The 21,956-nt window shown below is 34.7% G+C and overlaps 1 protein-coding gene and 2 long non-coding RNA genes across 5 annotated transcripts in view; all 3 read right to left on the minus strand.

Annotated features, from left to right (window-relative positions):
* The window catches only part of LOC108915213, an 11,626-nt gene extending 5,814 nt beyond the window's left edge, over positions 1 to 5,812 (minus strand). Inside the window, exons 1-3 of the mRNA XM_018721192.2 lie at positions 5,783 to 5,812; positions 5,559 to 5,735; positions 5,331 to 5,505 (exon numbers count right to left, since the gene is read on the minus strand). Coding sequence (XP_018576708.2) covers positions 5,331 to 5,505; positions 5,559 to 5,735; positions 5,783 to 5,812 — 382 coding nt within the window. The remainder of the gene's footprint in view (positions 1 to 5,330; positions 5,506 to 5,558; positions 5,736 to 5,782) is intronic.
* A 1,835-nt stretch (positions 5,813 to 7,647) lies between these two features.
* Positions 7,648 to 8,587, minus strand: LOC108915214. Its single transcript, XR_001964705.2, has 3 exons — positions 8,315 to 8,587; positions 8,084 to 8,263; positions 7,648 to 8,029 (listed from the first exon to the last, which is right to left on the minus strand). It is a non-coding gene; the product is annotated as an uncharacterized LOC108915214 (long non-coding RNA).
* A 9,979-nt stretch (positions 8,588 to 18,566) lies between these two features.
* Positions 18,567 to 20,158, minus strand: LOC108915215. Of its 3 annotated transcripts, none has more exons than XR_002763247.1 (3): positions 19,962 to 20,158; positions 19,766 to 19,857; positions 18,567 to 18,798 (listed from the first exon to the last, which is right to left on the minus strand). It is a non-coding gene; the product is annotated as an uncharacterized LOC108915215 (long non-coding RNA). The 3 variants fall into 3 exon arrangements; XR_001964707.2 differs by lacking the exon at positions 18,567 to 18,798 and adding an exon at positions 19,015 to 19,694; XR_001964706.2 differs by lacking the exon at positions 18,567 to 18,798 and adding an exon at positions 19,015 to 19,709.
* Positions 20,159 to 21,956: the final 1,798 nt, after the last annotated feature.

Genomic DNA, 21,956 nt, shown 5'->3' on the forward strand with positions numbered 1-21,956 from the left:
TTCCTGAATTTCGACAGCTAACTAAAATGTTCAGCATAAATTTTTGGGCTGGATCGCTTGCACTGGATATTCAGAAGTGTGAAAGCAGTAGCTGCAAAATAGTCGTCTTATAAGCATACAGCAGTTTGCTTTGATGAAAAACAGCAGCTTGCAGCGTATCGCTGTATAGCTGAATCGTCTTAGATGCCAAGAATGTAGCCACAATAGTGCTTCTGTTTTAAAATTAACTCATAACGTTTTAAAAATAAAATCGCTGAAGCACTTACAGTCGTTATTCAAAATTAGCTACATCAAACTTTGATTTAAAAGTTTTTCTAATTGTAAATGAAATAAGAATTTTGGAAAAGTTAGGCTAAACCTACATTTGATTCTGTCATCCTCTTTAATAATAATAACAATAATAACATTTATTGGTCCATCAGTATTGCTTAATTTGTGAAATAACTTTGATTTTTGTTAAATAATTGATATTTTTATTATGAATTTCCATTTTGACAGTAACCTAATTTATTTGACGTTTGAACGTAATTATTTGTTTACCATTAAAATCCCTCAACCTGCGCTCATGATTCTAGTATTGGTATCAAAAACTGGTACGCCGCACATCAAAAATCAGTATGAGGCGGCACGGTCAATCATTCTCGATCACCCTGTACATCTGTGGTTTAATGTGGTCACATATAAAGCCACATTATTTAATAGTTGGAATTTATTTCTCAAATTTTAAATATGTTACCTTATAATGTTCTTAATATATTAGCCGCGGACGAGGAAGAACGATTGGAACAGATTCGGGAATTTAATAGAGAAAGGCGTTTAATGCGTGAGAGATGCGATCCCTTTAATTTGAGTGATATTTATTTCAAACAGCTATTCAGGCTGACAAAGGATATGGCACAATATGTGCTAAACAGAATTCTCCCTTTGATCGATGTGACCAACAATCCCGTAGCTGTTCCTGCCCACTTAAAGTTTTTCACAGCTTTATTGTTTTTTTGCAACTGGACCTTTTCAGAGAATTATTGGTCAGAGTTATAATATTTCATTATCGCAGCAAGTGGTGCATGTGCAGTGCATGAATCCATTATTACTGAACTTGGGAATCAGTGGATACATTTTCCAACAACTAATGAAGAGAAAAACAACCTGAAAGCTAGGTTCATGGAAAAGACTGGATTCCCTGGAGTCATTGGTGCTATTGATTGCACTCACGNCAACCCCGTGAGGTTGTGCATCCTAACTTAGCTTTCTACGAAAGTGACGAACTCGCAAAGTTCGAACTGAGCTATTTTGCCGTGAGAAAATTATTCATTTAAGCCTTTTGCATTGCATTAAACCCCGTGAGGGTTCTCGCATGTAATTTGCCGCATGCGCTACATAATTTCTGCGTCCTAAATTCTCGTATTTTCTAAATTACTCGCCACTGAGGTCGCGATAATTTATAATTAAATTCATTCGCTACGTGATATACAGGGTATTCCAAGAGTCAGTTGTCTGAGCACCGACCAGCAATTGACTCACAATAAGAATTCGTTGACAACAGTCTATCTACGACATTCGCAATTTTCATTGCGAATTAAAAAAAACTAAAGAATTCAGTCTGTGATTTTCATTGCGGACTATAAACTTTTCCGCCGTGGCAATCGCGTGCCTCAACGAGAGATTTACCATCAGTGGAACTAATTGACCGTTGCCGAGCGCCTGCAAGGATTTACGGTCTCTTGGCCCCCACAGAAGCAAGAACAGGAGCAACTCACCAAGTGGCTTTGCACTGGGTTTGACGCCGGCGTCTGCTCTAAGCCCTAGAAGCAACAAGACCGAGCCAGCGTTCTAACGACAGGGTGCGATAGTAAGCCGCCCTCGAGGAAGCGACCAGGCCCAAGCAAGAAAAAGACGACCATCGGTCACCCGTGAAATATAGCTTCGTGCTCGACTGGCACGTCGTAAACCGGGCTTACGTGCGGCCAGTTTCCGGAAACTGATGAGGTGGTGAAGATTCGCGCTCGCGTTTCGCGTTAAGGACTTTGCTGTGCGCACCACCGGCACAGGGAGGTCCTTAAGAGAAGCAGGGTAGGGTTTTAAGAACATCCCCCATCAAATTTCCAAAATGGAGCCAGAGCATCGAAGAAAGTGCCAGCTTCATATTTTGGGGCAATGTGTGGTACATCAAGCACTAGCTTCCCAGTGAAAATCATCCCCTTGGCTTGGGGATTACACCTCGAAAAAAATAAAAACCGGATTTTTCAAAAATTCAGCAATAAATTTAAGGGCCAAGCAGGTAGTGTGCCAGCTTCATATTTTGAAGCAAGGTTTCATACATCAAGCACCAGCTCCCCAGTGAAAATCATCCCCTTGGCTTGGGGATTACACCTCGAAAAAAATAAAAAACCGGATTTTTCAAAAATTCAGCGATAGTTTAAAGGCGAAGCAAGTAGTGTGCCAGCTTCATATTTTGGGGCAAGGTGTGGTACATCAAGCACTTGCTCCCCAGTGAAAATCATCCCCTTGGCTCAGGGATTACATCTAGAAAAAAAAATAAAAACCGGATTTTTCAAAAATTCAGCAATAATTTAAAGGCCAAGCAGGTCGTGTGCCAGCTTCATATTTTGAGGCAAACTGTCATACATCAAGTACTAGCTCTCCTGTGAAAATCATCCCCTTGGACTGGGGATTACACCTCGAAAAAAATTAAAAACCGAATTTTTCAAAAATTCAGCGATAAATTTAAGGGCCAAGCAAGTAGTGTGCCAGCTTCATATTTTGAGGCAAGGTGTCATACATCAAGCACTAGCTCCCCTGTGAAAATTATGCCCTTGGCTTGAGGATTACACCTCGAAAAAAAATTAAAAACCGGATTTTTCAAAAATTCAGCGATAATTTAAAAGCGAAGCAGGTCGTGTGCCAGCTTCGTATTTTGGGGCAAGGTGTGGTACATCAAGCACTAGCTCCCCTGACCAAAGAGGTGTTAAGGGAAGGTACTTTTCTAAAATTACCTTAAAAAATGTTGAATTATAGAATTACTATTACGCAACAGAATTTCTTATACGACGGACTAAGTCTGAAGAACGCAACTGTTTTTAAAGATTCGTTGCCACTAACGTCTGAAGGTTGGGAACAATCTCCAGCAATGCTACTTCCTATATTGGTATCGTGCATATGGGTATTAGTTAAAAATATTTTTAGAAATTGAAGGGTATAGTTAGTTTGATTGTTGTTTGGCTTTGAGTTTAAAAGTATGTACATATGTTCCACAAAAGCATTCAAATTTTGGTGATTGTTCAATAAAACTGACGTCGCCATCATATCTTTAAGGCACTTCGATTGCTCTTTGTTTGTAGTGGATATATTTACTTCCTTGCAGACCATCTTAATGAAATGGTCGCAACATTTTTGAAGGTACTCTAACAGGGTGCACCTTTGGCTATTGCATGTAAGTTTGCAAATGAAAAATCCGTAACGACTCCCGAAAAAGCAGGCCAACAATTATGCCAGCAATTTAAATATTAAATTCGAATCGTGCACGGATGAGGTTATTGAAAAAATAGGATATATTCTTTTAGCTTTTTCGATCGATACTTCGGCCGTGTAAAGGATTTCTAACTATACCCCCAGTGGCGTCGAAAAATATTAGTGGTTAATCGTCTTCATATCTTAGTGACTTGACTTGTTCCAAATTATATAGTTTTACATTGAATGGTATGCTAACTTCTTTTATATGTAAATTCGGGATGATTTATTGGAGTGGAGATCTAATTGCGACATAGATTCCGTAATTGTAAAAAATTTAAAATTTCTATTCATAATAGAAAAGTAAGTGTTTTTAGTTCTTCTATAAATTATAGTCATTCCAATTTCTTAACAAGTTATGTGAAAGGTATCGAAAGATCAATAATAAAGAAGAAAATATTTCAGGAGAAGCCTTTGAATTATAAAAAACGTACATTAATTAGTGCTAACCAAACGATTCTACAAGAAGGCAAGTGTTTACAAAACATAAAATCTGACGAGGTCATAAGGAAGATAAGGTCGGAATCTATGTCGCAATTAGATCGTCACAAAAATGACCTTCTAGATATTTTAATGATGCAAATAGATCATCCCGAATTTATAAAAGAAGTTAGCATACCATTCAATGTAAAATTATATAGTTTGGAACAAGTTGAAGTTCTCAAGTCACTAAGATATGAAGACGATTTACCACTAATATTTTTCGACGCCACTGGGGGTATAGTTAGAAATCCTTTACCTTACAAACGGAGAATATACTTCTACACGGCCGTAGTATCCATCGAAAAAACTAGAAGAATATATCCTATTTTTTCAATGATCTCATCCGTGCACGATTCGAATTCAATATTTAAATTGCTCCATGATTTTAGATATTTCTGCGAAAAGCATAATTGTTGGCCTGCTTTCTCGGGAGTCGTTACGGATTTTTCATTTGCAAACTTACATGCAATAGCCAAAGCCTTTAACAGGTGCACCCTGTTAGAGTACCTTCAAAAATGTTACCATTTCAACGAGAACAATATCCCTCTGGAAGATAATTCTCTGACATGTATACATTTATGTTGTGCCCATTTCATTAAGATGGTCTGCAAGGATGTAGATACATCCACTACAAACAAGGAGCAATCGAAGTGCCTTAAAGATATGATGGCGACGTCAGTTTTATTGAACAATCTCCAAAATCTCGATACTTTTGTGGAACATATGTACATACTTTTAAACTCAAAGACAAACAACAATCAAACTGACAATGCCCTCCAATTTCTAAAAATATTTTTAACTAATACCCATATGCACGATACCAATATAGGAAGTAGCATTGCTGGAGAATGTTCCCAACCCTCAGACGTTAATGGCAACGAATCTTCAGAAACAGTTGCGTTCTTCAGACTTAGTCCGTATTATAAAAGATTCTGCTGCGTAATAGAAAATATAGAACTTACAGATGATGGCCAAAAAGAAAATCCTTTCTATAATTCAACATTTTTTAAGGTAATTTTAGAAAAATACCTTCCCTTAACACCTCTTTGGTCCGGATTAATGTTAAAGAAAAAGAAATCTATAAGCAATNCTATAATGCAAACATAAATAAGTTAAATAAGTTACTACAAGACAAATAATATAAAAATAAAACAAATGTATTATAGTTATGAGTATATAATAAAAATAAAGCATCCATATAAATCGCACTTAATTATTTATTCTCTTTCAAAATTTTAGTTAAATCTTCCATCGAGTCTGCAATTCTGTCCAAATTCTTTAGTTTTTTAGTCCAAAGTTTTTAGACATACCATGTATACTACTTACTTTACAACGCTTACGTTTAGAATTATTTCCTTTGTCACTATTATCTAATTGATTTCTGTTGAATTTGTCTTTATTTACTATCAATGACTGCTTACTTATATATGTATGATCAGTATCTTTGTTAATAATAAAAGTGGATTCTGTTGTAGTTTCCGAAACCGAGGTACATGGAGTCGAAATTTGCAAATTCTACAAGCAATTACCATATAATAAAAAAATTACAATAAAATATATACATTTACCTGTCCTAGTTCTACAACATCTGGATCTCCCTCCATAGCTTTTTCCCCCATTATGCTTAGTAGTTTTTCTTCAATTGTGGATAATGGAGTGCAAATAATACCACCACCAGTTTGCACTTGGTCACATCGAATTTTTGATGCTTTAACTTTTACTTTCGACTTCCAATCTGTTACAGCCTGTAAATGTGTTAATTAAATACAACATGATTTATTTATATATTTACGTACTTTTCGCCATTCAAGGGTTGGACCATAGCTCTTGGGTACCTGGCATATCTCCGTCAAAAATTAATATAAAAATCTGAAATTTTAGGAGTGTACTCTAGATGGGGAGACCTAAGAGCGCACGTAATTTCAACTCACCCCTTCCACCCTAGGGGGTGCGGAAGGGGTGAGGGGTGTTTTTTTTAGACGTACCCTAATTCTTTTGCGATTTTCGGATTGTACACGTAAAACTACCCTCGGAAACGCGTTCTTGCGGATACGTCTAAAAACCACCCCTCACCCCCTCCGCACCTCCTAGGGTGGAAGGGGTGAGTTGAAATTACGTTCGCTTTTAGGTCTCCCCGCCTATAGTATACACCCCTCAAATTTCAGATTTTTATAATCATTTAGATATGCCCAGGTACCCAAGAACTATAGTCATCGAAAAAACGACAAAGTCCATACGAGGTGGATTTTGGTTTTTGTGCGAATTCGGCAAGAACGCATTTCCAGGGGTAGTTTTACGCGTAGAATCTGAAAATCGCAAAATAAATAGGGTACGTCCAAAAAAACACCCCTCACCCCCTCTGCACCCCCTAGGGTGGAAGGAGTGAGTTGAAATTACATGCGCTCTTAGGTCTCCCCATCTAGAGTACACCCCTAAAATTTCAGATTTTTATATTAATTTTTGACGGAGGTATGCCAGGTACCCAAGAGCTATAGTCCAACCGTTTTCTTTGAAAATCCATATACTGGATGTTCTACATAAATTGACCCAGGTCAGAATTATCGGTACAGAGGCTTCTGTATATTTCAGAAATTTATTGATGGCAATATTTTTATGACAAATCATATCTTATTAACCAGATGTTTTGTACTGGATGTTTTATAAAGCTGACACAGGTGGACTAGGCTCTCTATTCTTTTTACTTTTTTATTTTCTCCACTGAAACGTTTTGAAGAAAACTGACCATTCGCTTTTTGAAAAATCCATATACTGAATGTTCTATAAAATTGAGCCAGGTCTGATTAACAGGCAAAATTTTCCTTTCTCTTTTAACTTTATTTTTACTTACCTACTAAAGGCTTTTAATGAAAAATTGTATAATTACTAACCAGATACCTTATTGGAAGTTTATACTGGATGTCCCATTTCAAAATTATGAGAAAGTGAAACTTATTTTTTTTCCCATTTCTGCCTTACCTACGTACTGAAATATTTGAATGAAAAATTGTCTATTTATAACAAGATACTTCAGAATTAGGAGAGTGAAACTTAACTTATTTTTCCCCATTTCTGACTTACCTACGTACTGAAGTCTTTGGATGAAAAATTTTATATTTACTAACTAGATACCCTTTTGGAAGTTTATACTGGATGTACAAAATGATCTACATCAGAATTGAAACCAAAACAAAAAGGCGGCAGACCAGATTTTTTTTACCCTTTTGATCTTTTTCTACTTTCTTTAGTAAAGTTCATTGATGAAAAATTTTGTATTTGCCAACACGATGCTTTTTTGATAATTTTTATATCGAATGTTCCAACAAAATTGATCCAGGTCAGAGTTGCAAGTGTTCAAACGTATTCATATTCTTTTTACTTCATTCTACTTTATTTTTTGAGGTAACTATTTTATATGTTTTTTGAAGCTTTACAATATACTGTATGTTCTATAAAATTGATCCAGGACAGACCCTGTGGATTATTCCTTATCAAATTCATTTCTTCTACTTTATTTAGTGAAGCCTATTCATGAAAAATTTTTTATTTAGTAACCAGATGCTATTTTAAAACTTGCTACACAGAATGTTTCACAAAATCGACCCACATTTGAATGGTGATAATAATGTAGATGGTGGTGATGTACATGATGTNATAAATCACAGTTAATTATTTATTCTCTTTCAAAATTTTAGTTAAGTCTTTAGTTAAGTCTTTAGTCTTCTGTCGAGTCTGCAATTCTGTCCAAATTTCTACAAATTTTTTCCAAATTTACGTCTATCTTTTCAAGGATATGAATTGTTTGTTGGCTCATGTTCTGTAAGTTTTTAGACATACCATGTATACTACTTACTTTACAACGCTTATGTTTAGAATTATTTCCTTTGTCACTATTATCTAATTGATTTCTGTTGAATTTGTCTTTATTTATTATCAATGACTGCTTACTTATATATGTATGATCAGTATCTTTGTTAATAATAAAAGTGGATTCTGTTGTAGTTTCCGAAACCGAGGTACATGGAGTCGAAATTTGCAAATTCTACAAGCAATTACCATATAATAAAAAAAATTACAATAAAATATATACATTTACCTGTCCTAGTTCTACAACTTCTGGATTTCCCTCCAAAGCTTTTTTCCCTATTATGCTTAGTAGTTTTTCTTCAATTGTGGATAATGGAGTGCAAATAATACCACCACCACCAGTTTGCACTTGGTGACATCGAATTTTTTATGCTTTAACTTTTACTTTCGACTTCCAATCTGTTACAGCCTGTAAATGTGTTAATTAAATACAACATAATTTATTTATATAATTACGTACTTTTCGCCATTCAAGTACTGACTTCTGTCCATATCCTAATGAGTTTAGTTTTTCTGCTGCTGTCTGCCATAAAGCATTTCCTTGGGCCTTACCTTGCACACCATTAAACTTATTAGTTATCAGTTCCGGATTTATTTCAGCCATTTGTAAAAAAAGATTCCAGTGTTCTGGATTGACTCTCATATTTAACGATTTAATTACGAGATAAAAGCAGAATATAATAATACGTTAGATAACAGACGTTAACGCGATTCTTAAAAACACATTTGTATTTCAAAAGTCTATCGCCAATCCTCTAACATATTTTGTGGTTAAGACCATAGAAAATTTAGGTTAAGAGTAAGAAATTAACCGCTCTCGTTCTTCTTATGTTCCATGTTCCATTGTTAGTTTGTGGTCTAACGTCTAAACATAATATATTTCTCTTACTCATTAGTAGTTCCATCTCGCATCCTTTAATCGACAGCTAAACACATATCGCCTACTTAGCGATAAACATGAGGTGAGAAGATAGGGGGGGATGTAATAGAAATCGTATACGGAGTGCCACTCCTAACTCTTTGGAGCGATAAATAGAATTCTATAATGCACAGAGTTCCACTGCTGCTTCGCCTTTAAATTATCGCTGAATTTTTGAAAAATCCGGTTTTTAATTTTTTTCGAGGTGTAATCCCCACTCCAAGGGGATGATTTTCACTGGGGAGCTAGTTCTTGATGTACCACACCTTGCCCCAAAATATGAAGCTGGCACACGACCTGCTTGGGCTTTAAATTATCGCTGAATTTTTGAAAAATCCGGTTTTTATTGTTTTTCGGGGTGTAATCCCCAAGCCAAGAGGATGATTTTCACTGGGGAGCTAGTGCTTGATGTACCACACCTTGCCCCAAAATATGAAGCTGGCACACGACCTGCTTCGCATTTAAATTATCGCTGAATTTTTGAAAAATCCGGTTTTTAATTTTTTTCGAGGTGTAATCCCCACTCCAAGGGGATAATTTTCACTGGGGTGCTAGTGCTTGATGTACCACACCTTGCTCCAAAATATGAAGCTGGCACACGACCTGCTTGGCCTTTAAATTATCGCTGAATTTTTTAAAAATCCGGATTTTAATTTTTTTCGAGTTGTAATCCCCACTCCAAGGAGATGATTTTCACAGGAGAGCTAGTGCTTGATGTGTGACACCTTGCCCCAAAATATGAAGCTGGCATACGACCTGCTTGGCCTTTAAATTACCGCTGAATTTTTGAAAAATCCGGTTTTTATTTTTTTTCGGGGTGTAATCCCTAAGCCAAGGGGCTGATTTTCACTGGGGAGCTAGTGCTTGATGTATGAAACCTTGCTTCAAAATATGAAGCTGGCACACTACCTGCTTGGCCCTTAAATTTATCGCTGAATTTTTGAAAAATCCGGTTTTTAATTTTTTTCGAGGTGTAATCCCCACTCCAAGGGGATGATTTTCACAGGAGAGCTAGTGCTTGATGTATGACACNTCAAAATTATGAGAAAGTGAAACTTATTTTTTTCCCATTTCTGCCTTACCTACGTACTGAAATCTTTGAATGAAAAATTGTCTATTTATAACAAGATACTTCAGAATTAGGAGAGTGAAACTTAACTTATTTTTCCCCATTTCTGACTTACCTACGTACTGAAGTCTTTGGATGAAAAATTTTATATTTACTAACTAGATACCCTTTTGGAAGTTTATACTGGATGTACAAAATGATCTACATCAGAATTGAAACCAAAACAAAAAGGCGGCAGACCAGATTTTTTTTACCCTTTTGATCTTTTTCTACTTTCTTTAGTAAAGTTCATTGATGAAAAATTTTGTATTTGCCAACACGATGCTTTTTTGATAATTTTTATATCGAATGTTCCAACAAAATTGATCCAGGTCAGAGTTGCAAGTGTTCAAACGTATTCATATTCTTTTTACTTCATTCTACTTTATTTTTTGAGGTAACTATTTTATATGTTTTTTGAAGCTTTACAATATACTGTATGTTCTATAAAATTGATCCAGGACAGACCCTGTGGATTATTCCTTATCAAATTCATTTCTTCTACTTTATTTAGTGAAGCCTATTCATGAAAAATTTTTTATTTAGTAACCAGATGCTATTTTAAAACTTGCTACACAGAATGTTTCACAAAATCGACCCACATTTGAATGGTGATAATAATGTAGATGGTGGAGTTGCAAGTGTTCAAACGTATTCATATTCTTTTTATTTCATTCTACTTTATTTTTTGAGGTAACAATTTTATAATATGTTTTTTGAAGCTTTACAATATACTGTATGTTCTATAAAATTGATCCAGGACAGACCCCGTGGAGTATTCCTTATCATATTCATTTCTTCTACTTTATTTAATGAAGCCTGTTCATGAAACATTTTTTATGTAGTAACCAGATGCTTTTTTAAAACTTGCTACACAGAATGTTTCACAAAATCGACCCACATTTGAACGGTGATAATAATGTAGATGGTGGTGATGTAGATGATGTACATAATGGTAATGTAGATGATGGCGATGTAGATGATGGTGATGTAGATGATGGTGACGTAGATGATGGTGGCGTAGATGATGACAATGTAGATTATGGCGATGTAGATGATGGTAATGTAGATGATGGTGATGTACATGATGGTGATATAGATGTTGCTGTAGTAGATGATGGTAATGTAGATAATGGCGATGTAAATGATGGTCAGGTAGATGACGGTGATGTAGATTATGGTGATGTGGATGGTGGCGATGTAGATGATGATGTGTATATGGTTGTGATGAAGATGATGCCGATGTAGGTGATGGTGACGTAGATGATGGCGATGTAGATGATGTAGATGCTGGCGATGTAGATGATGGTTATGTAGACCATGGCGATGTAGATGTAGATGATGTAGATGATGGTGGTGTAAATTATGGTGATGTAGATGATGGCGATATAGATGAGCGATGTAGATGATGACGATGTAGATGTTGACGATGGAGATCTAGATGATGGTGATGTAGATAATAGCGATGTAGATTATGGTGATGTTGATGATGACGATGTAAATGATGGTAATGTAGATGACGGTGCTGTAGATGATGGTGCTGCAATTANCCTGCTTCGCCTTTAAATTATCGCTGAATTTTTGAAAAATCCGGTTTTTAATTTTTTTCGAGGTGTAATCCCCAAGCCAAGGGGATGATTTTCACTGGGGAGCTAATGCTTGATGTACCACACCTTGCCCCAAAATATGAAGCTGGCACACGACCTGCCTCGCCTTTAAATTATCGCAGAATTTTTCAAAAATCCGGTTTTTTAATTTTTTCGAGGTGTAATCCCCAAGCCAAGGGGATGATTTTTACTGGGGAGCTAGTGCTTGATGTACCACACCTTACCCCAAAATATGAAGCTGGCACACGACCTGCTTCGCCTTTAAATTATTGCTGAATTTTTGAAAAATCCGGTTTTTTTATTTTTTCGATGTGTAATCCCCAAGCCAAGGAGATGATTTTCAGAGGGGAGCTAGTGCTTGATGTACTACACCTTGCCCCAAAATATGAAGCTGGCACACTACCTAATTCGCCTTTAAATTGTCGCTGAATTTTTGAAAAATCCGGTTTTAAATTTTTTTCGATGTGTAATCCCCACTCCAAGGGGATGATTTTCACAGGAGAGCTAGTACTTGATGTATGACAGCTTGACTCAGAATATGAAGCTGGCACACGACCTGCTTGGCCTTTAAATTATTGCTGAATTTTTGAACTAACCGGTTTTTATTTTTTTTCGAGGTTTAATCCCCAAGCCAAGGGGATGATTTTCGCTGGAGAGCTAGTGCTTGATGTACCACACCTTGCCCCAAAATACGAAGCTGGCACACGACCTGCTTCGCCTTTAAATGATCGCTGAATTTTGGAAAATCCGGTTTTTAATTTTTTTCTAGGTGTAATCCCCACTTCAAGGGGATGATTTTCACAGGAGAGCTAGTGCTTGATGTACAACACCTTGCCCCAAAATATGAAGCTGGCACACGACCTGCTTCGCCTTTAAATTATCGCTGAATTTTTNCATGTAGATGATGGCAATGTGGATGATAGTGATGTAGATGATGGTGATGTAGATAATGCGATGGTGCTGTGGATCATGGTGATGTAGATGATGGTAATGTGGATGATGGTGTGATGATTTAAAAAACATACGCGCAAGAGAGTGCTCCGCGAAGCGGAGCCCATGGGGCGCGCAGCGCCGCCCGAGGGCCGAAGGCCCGAGAGAAACGTCAAGTCGGCGAAGCCGTGTTGCCTACGTTTCTAGTCATATATATTAAAGCGTGTAGGTTACTCTCACTCCCACATCCGCCCCCGAAAAAGGGCTATTTTGCACTAACTAAGGCTCCGCGAGCGAGGCGCGGGGGGCGAAGCACCCCGCCGGCCTTCATCCGAACGTCGTATTTCGATGGCTATTTTTTGCCCTCTTCCCAGTGAATTTTAGGTTTTTCTTTTTCGGGGTGTCCGCGCGGCCGACCGCGGCTTTTAGCGGGGAAGTGAGACGCAGATACTCGGAAACGCCTTCCATCGGGAGCGTTTCGGGGTCGATTTCTACGACCGAGGGCTTTTTTCCCGGGAGGGATCGGGACTTCCTTCCGCTTTTACGCGAAAGTTTCGTCCTTTCTGAGTGTCTCGGGCGTATATTTGCGGCGTATTTTTTACTTTTTAACGCCGAAATTAGCTTTTCAAAAAGGGTCTGCATCTCGCGTCTCTCGCCAGACCCCGATTATTTTATAAAGCCCGCATTATTTCGGCGAAAACGTCGTTTTCGCGACGGCATATTTTTTTTCCCTCGATCGATCGGCCCTCGCTTTCTGCGCGATAACGAAGCCCTGGCTTTTCTCTCGGCGTACGGACCGCGCCCGAGGACTGAGGAAGCCCGCGTTGGCCCCCCGAGACGCCTTTCCGGCGACGCGTCGCGACAATCTCTCTCTTCTATATCTCCATCAACTTTTTTTAGGTCGAACGTAACAAAATTTAAGACTGGCATTAGCGATATAAAATTTGTGCATTCAGCCACGGGTGTCTCTTCGCGGCGGGGACGAGGAGAACCTACTTTTTCCGGCTTTTACGAGACATTCGTACAGCTCCCTCTGTCCAATTATGTATGAACGACATTCCCATACCTCGAGCTTTCCGAAAAAAAATTATATTCGCCCCCACAACAGTCGCAGCGGGTCTTAAGTGATCGTATTTAACCCTTAAAATGAAAAGTTCACAAGTCTCTGAACCGCTGTCACTTTAATGTCACACAATATGGCCGCCATCCATTGATCGTAGCAAAATTGAATATTTTTAACTTTATATGCACCAATTTGTGTAAAAGAAACTAAAACGGGAAGTTTTGTATCGTTTCCCATATATCTGTGAAGCTTTGGCATAGTTTTTTTTCTCAAAAGGAAAATTACGTTTAACAGGCGTTCACATGAGGTACGCGACCCCACGTTTGCTTTGTGACCTAGATCGTCAGTTAAATACATTCTTCTACCTTAACATAACGACCGGTAAATAACATTACAAGTTTTAAAATAGCCTTTACCCATTCCTTAAAAAAAATAATAACCTCTTGCAGTACAAATCTGCGACATATCTGAACAAACATAGAACATTTATCTCCACGTTTTCGATCACTGACGATCGTCGAATCGCCCTCATCTGTCAACTCCTGTCATCTGTCAAGTAAAATAATAAACCTGTGCATTGAGAAAAGCCACTACCAAGTTTGCTCAGAAGACAAATAATCTGGTATCTGGTCTGGGGTGTCTTGCAAAAGCCCTTTCTACAGGTATAGTATATTATGTATTTTTTTTACCCGACCGTTGGTAGAATCTAACGTGAATTTTAGTTTTCCAGTTACAACTATGCAGTGTGGAAGTTTTGTGTTTTACAAGAATCCACCACTACATTACCAACACTTCTACCGAGGAACGCAGGAAGCCACCAGTTAAAGTGATTAAAGAACAAGTGATTTGCGCGAGTGCAGGTTATAAAATTGTGAAATGTTCCCGGAGGTCAAAGATTTCATTGATACGGGACCTGTCTCAAAAACTTAGTCTTTTTTTGTTCATGTCCATTTTTCACAACAGGGATATGTAATTATTATTTAACCTTTCTCACCTCCCATTTAGTAGCTTCAACTAGGTACACTAATTCTAAGAAAACTATGGCAAATAAAGTTATTTCAAACTACATTACATTAATTTACTTTTATATAAAAAAAATTCACTTAGGTACATACGTAAAACAAGTTAAAAAGTTATTAAAACAATTTGAGAAAATACCTGCTTTGGAAAATTCCTCAATAAATTTTGGGCCCCCAGGAAGCCATCAGTTAAAGTGATTAAAGAACAAGTAATTTTCGCGAGTGCAGGTTATAAAATTGTGAAATGTTCCCTGAGGTCAAAGATTTCATTGATACGGAACCTGTCTCAAAAACTTAAGTCTTTTTTTGTTCAAGTTGTTTATTTTTCACAGCAGGGATATGTGATTATTATTTAACCATTTTCGCCTTCCATGTAGTAACTTCAACTACACTAATTCTAAGAAAACTATAGCAAATAAAGTTATTCCAAACTACATTAATTTCGTTTTATAAAAAAAATTGTTCTGTTAGGTACATATGTAAAACAAGTTAAAAAGTTATTAAAACACATTGAGAAAATACCTGCTTTGGAAAATTCTTCAAAAAATTTTGATCGATTTAAATTAAACATCTTTGTTGATCTTCCACTATACATTACATATATGATGTGACATTATGTGTAGTTACACTCCCAGCATATTATATAAAATATACAAATGTATATTCATTTTTACATATGAATAATAAATACAATTTTTTAATTGACAAATTTTGGAAGATAGTTTCAATAAAAGTTTTTTAATCATTTGAAAAATAGTAGTATAAACGATAAAAATATTTGTAGAGATTTGAAAAAAACGATGTAGTAAAAACATTAACCATTCAGTTTTAAATAAATATACTGTAAGTATATAGTAATGTATTTTTAAATATCCTCTGTTGTCACAGAAAAATAGAATTTTCTTTCACAATCAACCATTACAAATTGAGGCAAGGCCACCGACGCGCCCTGGTACGTAAGAAACACTGACATATTATGAGACTTACAATACACAAACGCTACACAGACAATAAGGCAAAACGCGGAGAAACGATTTGACGNCACAGTAACGGAGATGTGGACGAAACATTCTCACAGCCACTAAATTTCAATGAGGAATTTTCAAATTATAATATTATGTATGATATTTTTTATGTCAGACTGTCAGTTTAATGTCACAAGATGGCCGCCGTTCCGTTCGTCCTAGGAAAATTGAAAATTTTCAACTTTCGTGCGCCGATTTGTCTAAAAGAAGCTAAAGTGGGACAATTTCTATTATTTCCGATGTGTCTCTGAACCTGTCGCAGATTTATTTTCCACAAAAGGAGAATTACGTTTAACAGGCGTTCCGATGAGGTACGTGGCCCCACGTTTGCTTTGTGACCTGGATTGTCGTTTAAATACATTCTTCCAACTTAACTTATGGACCGGTAAAAACACTACAAGTTTTAACATAGCCTTTACCCATTCCTTCAAATAAATAATAACCCCTGCGAAGATTACGTTGCACTGCGATATGTTTAAACAAACAAACCTAACAAACCTTGAACATTTATCTCTACGTTTTCTGTCACTGACGATTGTCGAATCGCCCCCATCTGTCAAGTCCTGTCATCTGTCGAGTAAAATAAACATGTGTATTGAGAAAAGCCACTTCCAAGTTTGCTCAGAATACAAATAAGTATCTGCTCCGAGGTGTCTTGCAAAAACCCTTTCTGCAGGTATAGTATATATATTTTTTTACCCGGCCATTGGTAGAATCTAACATAAATTTTAGTTTTCCAGTTACAACTATGCAATGTGGAAGTTTTGTGTTTTACAAGAATTCACCACTACATTACCTACACTTCTACCGAGGAACCCAGGAAGCCACCAGTTAAAGTGATTAAAGGACAAGTGATTTTCGCGAGTGCAGGTTATAAATTTGTGAAATGTTCCTTGGGGTGAAAGGTTTCATTGATACTGTCTCAAAAACTTAGTATTTTTTTGTTCAAGTTCTTTATTTTTCACAGCGTGGATATGTGATTATTATTTAACCGTTCTCGCTGTCCATGTAGTAGCTTCAACTGCACTAATTCTAAGAAAAATATGGGAAATAAAGTTATTTCAAACTACATTACATTAATTTCATTTTATAAAAAAATTTGTTCACTTGGGTACATTATGTGAAACAAGTTAAAAGGTTATTAAAACAAATTGAGAAAATACCTGCTTTGGAAAATTCCTCAATAAATTTTGGGCCCCCAGGGAGCCACCAGTTAAAGTGATTAAAGAACAAGTGATTTTTGCGAGTGCAGGTTATAAAATTGTGAAATGTTCCCTGAGGTCAAAGATTTCATTGATACGGGACCTGTCTCAAAAACTTAGTATTTTTTTGTTCAAGTTGTTTATTTTTCACAGCAGGGATATGTCATTATTATTTAACCTTTCTCGCCTTCCATTTAGTAGCTTCAACTACACTAATTCTAAGAAAACTATGGCAAATAAAGTTATTTCAAACTACATTACATTAATTTCATTTTATAAAAAAAAAATTCACTTAGGTACATACGTAAAACAAGTTAAAAAGTTATTAAAACAAATTGAGGAAATACCTGCTTTGGAAAATTCCTCAATAAATTTTGGGCCCCAGGAAGCCACCAGTTAAAGTGATTAAAGAACAAGTGATTTTCGCGAGTGCAGGTTATAAAATTGTGAAATGTTCCCCGAAGTCAACACGGGACCTGTCTCAAAAACTTAGTCTTTTTTTGTTCAAGTTGTTTATTTTTCACAGCTGGGATATGTGTTTATTATTTAACCGTTCTCGCCTTCCATTTAGTAGCTTCAACTACACTAATTCTAAGAAAACTATGGCAAATAAAGTTATTTCAAACTACATTACATTAATTTCATTTTATAAAAAAAATTTTTCACTTAGGTACATATGTAAAACAAGTTAAAAAGTTATTAAAACAAATTGAGAAAATACCTGATTTGGAAAATTCATCAATAAATTTTGACAGATTTAAATAAAACATCTTTGTTGACCTACTATATGTTACATATATAATTTGACATTGTGCATACATTATAAAAACACCCACTAGCATATTATATAAAATATAGAGATATATACATATGTTCAATTTTACATATATAATTTTGTCGACGAATTTTCGAAGGTATTTTCAATAAATATATTTTTTTGTCACTTAAAAAACTTGGGTTTTAATTGATTCCGACAAGTCTAAAATAAGTAAACGATAAAAATATTTGTATAATACTGATAGACATTTCAAACATAATTATGTAAAAACATTAACCATTCAGTTTTAAATAGAGATAGGTAGCTATTTCACATACAGTACATTCTCTAATTTTTTTTTTATTCACATAAATAACAAAAATGTATTGAATAATATGTTTCTAACTAAATGATTTTATTGTCATATTAAATAATATACCTACCTACAGTTTTTTCCTTTTTTTACATTTTGGAAATATTTAAATTCAATATATGTATATATTTTTCTAATGTTTTTAGTGAAATGTAAAATAAATTAAATAAAATACTTTGTAAATATTATATTCCAGTCAAATTTACATATTTTCCATCACATTATTTTAGTTGTACAAACAACTTTATTTGGAACTGACAATTTCCATATCAATAAATACTTTGTATATTCTATCAGACCATTTAATTCACACTTAAACATTTCAAATTTGAGAACTGACACTTTGTTTCACAAAAAAATGCAGATTTTTATTTTCCATGCATGCACTTTTATCTCAAAGTATTCTTTAACAATCCAGATCTTTGTCCTACGCTATATTCTAAAAAAATTCTAGGTCTGTGCACTAAATAGCAAATTTATTACATAATTATATCAACCACAGTAACGGAGATGTGGACGAAACATTCTCACAGCCACTAAATTTCAATGAGGAATTTTCAAATTATAATATTATGTATGATATTTTTTATGTCGTTCAAAAAGCAAGTTTTCTTTCAAGATATTTTCCTTATTCTAAAAATACTCTATATATGGAAGGTAATAATAACACTGTGGATATTTTTAGTTTATACCATAACTTCAGGTTCTTTCGATTATTTTACTTTAAAAAAATGTATGATACTAAGCTCTAGAGTTTCTCACTTTCAAAATACAGTGTATATAATTAATAAAAAAAGGCCTTTACCTTTGAACATCATATAATTAAAACACATTTGGGATAACTGAAATAATTGAAAGGAAAAGTTGATACCTACATAAATTTATCAGTAATGGAAGTGGGTACTATGAGACTATCATGAAAACGTTTCTAATAAATTTTTCTGAAACAAAATATACAATATTATAGGTTACACAGCATTCCTAAAAAATAAACTAATATTCTATTTTATAATAAAGTGTTTAAACAAGCACAATTATGCATATTAGAATAATTCGACTTCGGGAGGTTCAATCAGGTACCACTCTCATTCTTCATAGTCAGAAATGTTAGATAAATGTATTATTCCAATTATTCTCAGGACATTATTTCAAGTAAATAATACACATTCATTTTTATTTATTATAATCAATAATACATACATCTGAATAAATACTGCATTAAGTTACTGTACCAGAGTTTTGTGCTTAAAATAACATTAATTTTTCTAAATACAAAAGCTTACTTCTACTGTCACGTCAATTGCATTAAAACATTTTTTTATATCTTCAATTTAACTTTATAACATTGAAATTTGAATCTACTACAATAGGTTTTATCACTACCACTTACTATGGATCTACAATACATTATCTTTGTGAGATTTCATATTTCTCACAACAATCAACGTCAACAGTATTTTTACAAACAGAATAAATATTTTTTTTGTATAAATTTCATAATTAATGTAAATAATGTTGTCTCCAGTGCTATAGTTAAGGTCATGAGTGCCTAGCATAAGATATGAATGTTGCACCTCCCCTCAACTTTTAGTTAAATCTTTAATGTAACCCTACTCCACCAGCTCCCCCGCCTGCAGATCTGAGAATGTGCCTTGGGTAGCTGTCTTTGCAGTCCGCATTTACCTAGAATGCTGGCGATCTCTCGGATTATAAATAGCCACTAACATTGACATTTTATTTTACATAAACTTTAAAGTTCTTCCTTTTTAATTTTTCTCAAGTCTTTTATTTCGTAACAAAAAACAATCCTACTCTAAATTAGAAACTTCTTTTTCTTCTAAAAATCATTAACCTGATATTGCATATTATTATTAATATGAATTAAACAACACATTTTCTGTTACTTACCTGCATTTAATAAATATCCAATAATTTTTATTAAAATGGAATTATTATCAAAACGTTAGCTGGGTATTTACTATATTCCGATTTCATGGAAACTGTAATATAATATTAGTCAGTATATAGAACAAGTACAAGTATATAGACAAATTATTATATGACCTAAAAATGCCACTTCAAAATGCTAAATTATATTAGTTACCTTTTCAAAACAGTTTTCAAATAGAAACATTTCCCATAAACTTTGGGAATAATCATATTTATTATTTTTACTGTAGTACTATAATATTACAATTACTTTCCATATTTGATTATATTCTTTTCCTTGCTACAATATGATTCTTTCCGTTTCTAATACATTATTTATATAGATTTCAGAAACTGATAATATTAAGGTTATACATTATCATTGAATCAAAAAAGGTAAAGAAATGGTAGTTAAATAATTTCCGGGATCTGTTTACATCGTTGTATATTAAACTCATAGACCTCAAGCGCGAACGCTTATTGGTTAAACTGTCAAAAATTAGTTCTTACTTCTGCGATTAGCCAATAAGCTTTCACGTTTAAGTCCATGACATTCCTGTTTAATTTGAGATTATTGTTCCTTCCTGCAATGAACTCAAACACAGATGAATACTGATAGATAGTAATTTTTAGTACACAGAAAGTTATTACATTTATTTTATAATGATATCGTCGTTACACCTATATATATATTAATATTATTAAAAATAAACATAATATACATTATATAAAAATGCATATATTTTCTTAGATTCACAGACATGTAATAACATAATTCATTATCAATTTATGCATATCAACCATCTTACAGTTATAAGATCAATAAAATTATAAACAAGACAAATTATCAAGGCGGCAAAATTCATTTTTCAATAGCGTCATAAATAAGAAACGACGCCATTTATTGCTTCGCGTTCCTTTTATTCGCATAATTCACTGCGCTGTGAATATATCGTGAATTTTATCTTATATTTCAAATCGTTTTTTTCAAAACGACATAGGTAGTTATTCATACTTCAGTAGCCTTATTCTTCGGTAACAGTAAGTACACAATATTATTTATAATTCTTTAAATACATTTTCCCTCAAAATATTCCTGTGTACCATCAAAATCAATATGAAGAATCGTTCCTATATTATTGGCAATTTAAAAAATATTTTAATAATACCTACTGTTGGTCTTTTAAAGTTTAACGTTCCCTTTAAAAATAAAAGACATTAAAAATTGCACTTTGCTCGCTGACATTAAAATTTCTAAAAACATTTTTTTAAATACCTATTTAAATAGGTACATTAAAATACTTCAAAGTAAAATAAAATCAAAACAAGCATATGGCTTTTTCTGTATGTCAAAATAACTGTAGGTATATAAACTTAAATTATTCAAGAACGATGTTGAATGGTTTTGGTGTATTTTATAACTACTTGGGATAGCTCCAGCTAAATGGAACTGTGCACGTAACGTTCTTGAAGTTAAATTTGAAAAGTGACTTGCGACTTACCGATTTTCCGGGGTCTTCCCTGTTGCAGAGGGCCCTCAGTCTTCAGTCCGGAGTGGAAATGGGGTGAAACAGAAATTGCGGAACACTTCAATTTAATTAAAGCAAAAGTATAGCGGCAGCGGCACTAGTGAAAAACCCAGCGGTTAGCGAAAAACAACTGACTACTCGAACCTCTTGTAGCTAAGTGAGTCGCAAGTCGGTATCGCGCAATTTTGGACAAAAAAGAATAAAAAATGGAACAGAATAGCGGATTATTTTGAATGTAAACTAAACTAAGGTTAACATTAATTATATTAAAACTAGTATTTTGACGAATACTGAACATTCCGGCCCACCAAAATGCTATGCATTTTCGGAAGCAGAAATGGGAAGTGGACATAGTTTAATTAGGGGTCTTTTTATAATTCCACTTTGCGTTGAAACTTCTGCGACTCTAGTAACTCCATCCGCTCCAGGATATAAAGCACAAATTCGGCCTAGCCGCCATTTTAACGGAGGCAGTGTATTATCTTGAATTAAAACAAGCGAATTAACTTCTGGAGGAGGAGAAGTTTTTAACCATTTACAGCGTTGCTGCAATGTATGCAAATATTCGGATTGCCAGCGTTTCCAAATATCCTGGTGAATTCTTTGTAGTAATTGCCATCGGTTAAGATGATTCATTTTAA

Source organism: Anoplophora glabripennis, unplaced genomic scaffold (assembly GCF_000390285.2).
Source record: "Anoplophora glabripennis isolate ALB-LARVAE unplaced genomic scaffold, Agla_2.0 scaffold1666, whole genome shotgun sequence".
NCBI classification, from domain to species: domain Eukaryota; kingdom Metazoa; phylum Arthropoda; class Insecta; order Coleoptera; family Cerambycidae; genus Anoplophora; species Anoplophora glabripennis.